This window comes from Berghia stephanieae, chromosome 1, assembly GCF_034508935.2.
Source record: "Berghia stephanieae isolate SIO BIC M18660-M18661 chromosome 1, UCSD_Bste_1.3, whole genome shotgun sequence".
NCBI lineage: Eukaryota > Metazoa > Mollusca > Gastropoda > Nudibranchia > Aeolidiidae > Berghia > Berghia stephanieae.
The window spans coordinates 56375012-56380011 of record NC_088360.1 but is presented as its reverse complement, the minus strand read 5'-3'; the positions used below and the strand labels follow the sequence as shown (position 1 = coordinate 56380011).

The window sequence follows — 5000 nt, the reverse complement described above, 5'->3', positions numbered from 1 at the left end:
GTTCGATTTGCGAATCTGTTTCATTTCTTTATCGCAGTATGTTATCTTTGACTTTGTGCAAATGTTAGACTAATTGATGTGATACATATCTAATATTTAATCTTCTTTTCTTCTTTTGGTCAATTGGAATTCAAGTTGTCTATTTAAATTTGTGATATCTTGAAACTCATATGAGTTATATTGAAATAATGATTGAGCAACGTTAATTTTGTACTTTGCAACGGGATGTCGCTTCATCCTGTTCTTCCTTTTCCTTTCATCGGAATATTTTTTTCTCTCTATATTTCCCCCGCATAATGACTGATTGGCATTGTTCTGTGGTGCTTTGTTACCCTCTACAATATAATATTCCTCTCCATTCCTCTACGTCTTCGAATGGCTGTCTTAGTGTCATATAACTATCTGGAAATAATGATTTTTTTGCAATACGGTAGGTGCATTTGGCACCTTTTTTGACAAATGGTTCCCAGAAGGAATGGGTATGAGTGACATGGAAGCATTTTCACCTGGGCAATAGCAGTACCTTTACCTGATGCCTACCTATCAGTGCTATGCCATAAAACTCCCCGGCAATCAGAGTTTGTAGGGGTATTTTGTTGTATTGTGTCTATTTTATGTCATATACTTTGTTACGGTCTATTCATCGAAAGAATCAGTGCATTTGATATGAGGTCATTTCGTTTTTGGTTGAAACTGATGTTTAAATAGATGCAATATCTGTGCTAAATCAGTGACCTGATACAAAAGACATCTCTTGTAAACGATTCTCTAGCGATTCCAGTATCATGAAAAAAAATGACAAATTTATCAGGAACTCTTTTCATACTTATGTTGGATTTTTTGTTTCGTGTATAAAATTGTTTATCTTCGTCAGACACAAGATTTATACACTCTGCTTTATTCATATTTTATTTGGTAATTTTTTAAATGTTATTATGTTACAAGTAGAACCATTAAAAAAATATCCGACAGTTGAATCATGATTTTTGACAATGAAGAAATGATTTTATCAGTTAACTGCCGCACTCTGGAAATATTCGTTTTTAAAAATTTGACTAGAAAATTTCGCGAAGTCTCAGATTTGACAATTTTGTCAAGACCAGGGTCTTTTAAATAGATCAATATTTGAAGGACGAGTTCTCAGACCAATTTTTTTATTTACGAGTTTGCTTTTTTAAAAAGTCACAATTTGAACAGATCTATATTCCTCTCTATTTCTCTATTTGTTTATTGATATATTCTTAAAATGATAGCCGCCCACAAGCTATTTTGATTTGGTTAAAGGCAAATCTCTATACCTACACGGAAAATGCAATTATACATAGTTAAAAGTCACAAAATCCTTATTTATTTTCCGATTCAAACTGTAAATAAAACCAATTGAAATCAGCAAAGCTATGAGATTAATATAACAGCGTGATGCATGCCTAAAGGAAAACATGACATAGACTCTGACATTGAATACTGTTTTATTCTATCTAGTTTTGTTTTTAAAGTGTCAGCCAATATAGAATTAATGGAATGCATTTCCAATCTCCCATCTTCAAGGATTTATGATTTGTATTTATTTTTGTCTGTAAAATCAACATTGACTCAGCAGGTTGTTTAAATCTAATTTGATTTGAAGGTTAAGGCAGAGTTTGCCATATACACACACAGAAAGAAGTTTTATTGGCCTTCTACGGTTGCCTTGGTTTTATCGATGAGTTTTCCAGAATACTGCTTTATTTCTTACCATCTCCACTCTATGAATGTGAAAGGCGTGTCTTTGTGGACATCTCTGGTGCTTGACTGATGCGTGAAACATGTATCTCTTCTACTCCTACCTTGTCTTTTTTCCCCCACTGTAATAATAATGCCACAGTAGACAGTCAACGATAAGAGTTGCTTCTAACCGCCGCCAATTTGTTACCATAGAAACGAGTTCTATGACCAAGCTTAGATTACCGCTCTTTAGATCTTGAAAGTAGCTTTCTACCTGCGTCGATTTTGTTACCATTGTTACCAATAAACTCGCTCGAATTCAATACATCATTCCATAGGAACGCTATGCTGTGGGATTCTTTTGTAGTCTGGTATATTTATGAGTGGAGTTGGTGGTTTCAGTTACTTCTGATTCATATTTCATTAAGTACCAGACCAGTCTAAAACGTAAAATCATCACTGGTTCAGCAAGTTATTTTAATCTGATTTGGTTTTAAGGTAGAGGCATTTCTATACGTATCAAGTTTCGGAAGTTTTAAGTAATGAGTTGTAATTTGCAACACATTCACGTTTAAAGGGATTGTCGTAAATTAAATATTTAGCCATTTCTATGACAATTTCAAATATCAACATTTATTATTCCGAAACAGAGCCAGATAATGGAGAATACGACTTTCTGAAAAGACAACTAGAATTCATTTAATATATTATTCATTTTTTTTTTTTTTTTTTTAGAAATAGAAAAACCTTCGAATATACATCTTGTATTTTGATAGAGTGCGCTTTGTGTTATTATAATTGTTATCATGAGTTTGGACACGATAATGTACGGCATTCTTGGAATCAATAGTTTGTAAATAAAATACACTGCCTTCCATTTTGAAAGGCTGATATACCTATTAACTGTGCAATAGGTTCGAACCTGTGACCATTATGTTCGCTGTGTACCCGGAAGGAGTTCAGGATTTCGTGTGTGTGCCAGCCCCGCCCTCTCAGGCTTACGCCCCAGCAGCCATTAGTCACGCCTTCCACCACCCGTCCTTACAAACTCAAATCCAAACTGCTCCAGGTTTGGCTGCTGCCGTTGCTGGTCCTCATCATCCTCACTATCCTCATCAAATTATCCAACATCAACAACAACATCAGCATCATCATCAGCATCCCCTTGCTGTAGCTGCTGTTGCGGCTGCTTCTGCGTCGTCCATTCCTTTCCATTCTGTGGCACCTGGCTCTGACCAGACAGGGCCTATTTATTACACTGTTAAGGTAGGTTTTCAAATATCCTCCATAGTAGTCGTGGTTAAGAGGAAAGCTCATCCCAGACCGTCAAGCTGGTTTCCTATAAAAAATATGTGCCATTAATCTTAAAGACGTAAAGCAAACGGGCTTTGTAGAAGAGTTGAAAATATCTTGTTGATTCCTTTTTTTTTAAATTTGCACTTACTTGTAGAGGCTAAAACAGTCTGTTGTTTCCTTTCATTAAAAAGAAAACAAACATATTTTGTATTGCTTGACCGCCGATGTCATCCATTGTGTTTTTGTTTTTATGTCGTTGTTGTTATTGTTATTTTTTTTTTTTTTTTTTTTTTTTTTTTTTTTTTTTTTTTTTTTTTTTGCTTTTATAATTATCATCGTCATCATCATCATCATTATAAATGATGCAGTTTCAACAGTATGTTTGCATTCATGCGTTTTGCAGATTGTGCCATATTGATTTTTTAACCGGCTACCAACTTGAAATCGGACACTTATCAGTCCATACGTAATTACAAGTGAATTTTCACATATGAAAATAGGTAATTCAGTTTTGAAATCAAGCAGTTTTATTGCTCAATGTACACCAAAACACTCGATCATTAATACTACACATATCCATACGCCTACACACTTATACAAATACACACGCTTCCACTTTAAAGAGACACGCGTGAATCAAAGGGCATTCATTCTGACAGGAAACGTTTTATCATATTGTCATTATAACGGACCAATTTCGACCACAGATTGTAAAGGTTATGTCGCATTGTTAGATACATTCAGTGAAGGCTGTTAGGGTAGTGGCCGGATATTTAGAAGGATGCTCTGACTTGAATTACTCTCGCCTAACTCTCGTCATTTAACACGTTGATAAAATGTATAATATTATGTTGGTCTCCACGGCCAATCATAATTATCGGGACAAATCGGAATCCTTTCCATCAATCCATACCGTTGTTTCAAGCTGTGACAGAATAAACTTTTGATTGGGGGCCGTGATTTTGTGGTTTAATGTATGATAAGGATGACGATGATAACGGTATATAGTGTTTAGGCGTACAAAAATGTGTTTTTGTTTTATACGTATGTATTTATATGTTATTCAATATAGCCGTCGACAGTTTTACTTTGCCCTGGGACATAATTTGTGTAAGGGCGTAATTTTTACGTTATCTGTCAACTAGAGAGTTTAACTTTAACCAGTGACCTGCCGCACTCTTGAAAGACACACGTTAAAAATATGGCCAGAAAACTCGCCCTTTAAATATCGATCGATTTAAATAACCCTCATCGTGACAAAAAACTCTCAAACCTGGGCCTCGCAGATTATTATTATTATTATTATTATTATTATTATTATTATTATTATTATTATTATTATTATTATTATTATTATTATTATAATTATTATTATTATTATTATTATTATTATTTATTATTATTATTATTATTATTATTATTATTATTATTATTATTATTATTATTATTATTATTATGTTATATACCCGAGGGTACCGATTTGCGGGTGTGCTTAGCGAGATGCGACTTGCAAATTTCAACATTGCAATAATCTCTCTTTTGAATTTCTGTAAAGCAGAACCTCAATGCGCCATCAGCCGCCGCCTGGGACAAGATGCAAATTGCAAATGATGTCACTACAATATTCTCTTTCCCTTAGAAATCGCCATCTGGGAAAGGGTGTGGTCAATGTTAAAGGCTGTTGTTACAAGGCTCACTAATATCCAGAAGAGTCAAACAATTATGCAGATTTGATCGAAGAGGACCACGCTTAAGTTTCTTTGCAAGTTGTAGTTGATGAGGCATATTTTAAAACGACAAGAACAGCATACAATATTGTTAATGCTGGTATTTTACCATAAAATAATCTAATGTATGTCTCATTGTTATGGTGGCACTTCAGTGCCATAGCCCCTCATGCGGGTTGCATTCCGTGCACGCATTTTGAAATTAATAAGATAATTGAGGACGAGAGTAAAGACCACAAGAGAAGTGCCTACTACATATTATTCGACGTCTCT

The 5000-nt window shown here is 34.5% G+C and overlaps 1 protein-coding gene across 37 annotated transcripts in view; it reads left to right on the top strand.

Moving 5' to 3' along the window:
• The window catches only part of LOC144978001 (polypyrimidine tract-binding protein 1-like), a 351175-nt gene that overhangs the window by 309001 nt on the left and 37174 nt on the right, over window positions 1-5000 (top strand). For 5 of the 37 annotated variants that reach the window (XM_078923416.1, XM_078923580.1, XM_078923425.1 and 2 more), the window contains exon 2: window positions 2440-2970. The exons of 23 other annotated variants lie outside the window; for them this stretch is intronic. In XM_078923416.1, coding sequence (XP_078779542.1) covers window positions 2638-2970 — 333 coding nt within the window. In that variant the 5' untranslated portion in view covers window positions 2440-2637. Of the gene's footprint in view, window positions 37-2354; window positions 2971-5000 lie in introns of all 37 variants that reach the window. 9 more of the 37 variants (XM_078923443.1, XM_078923518.1, XM_078923483.1 and 6 more) reach the window with 4 other exon arrangements.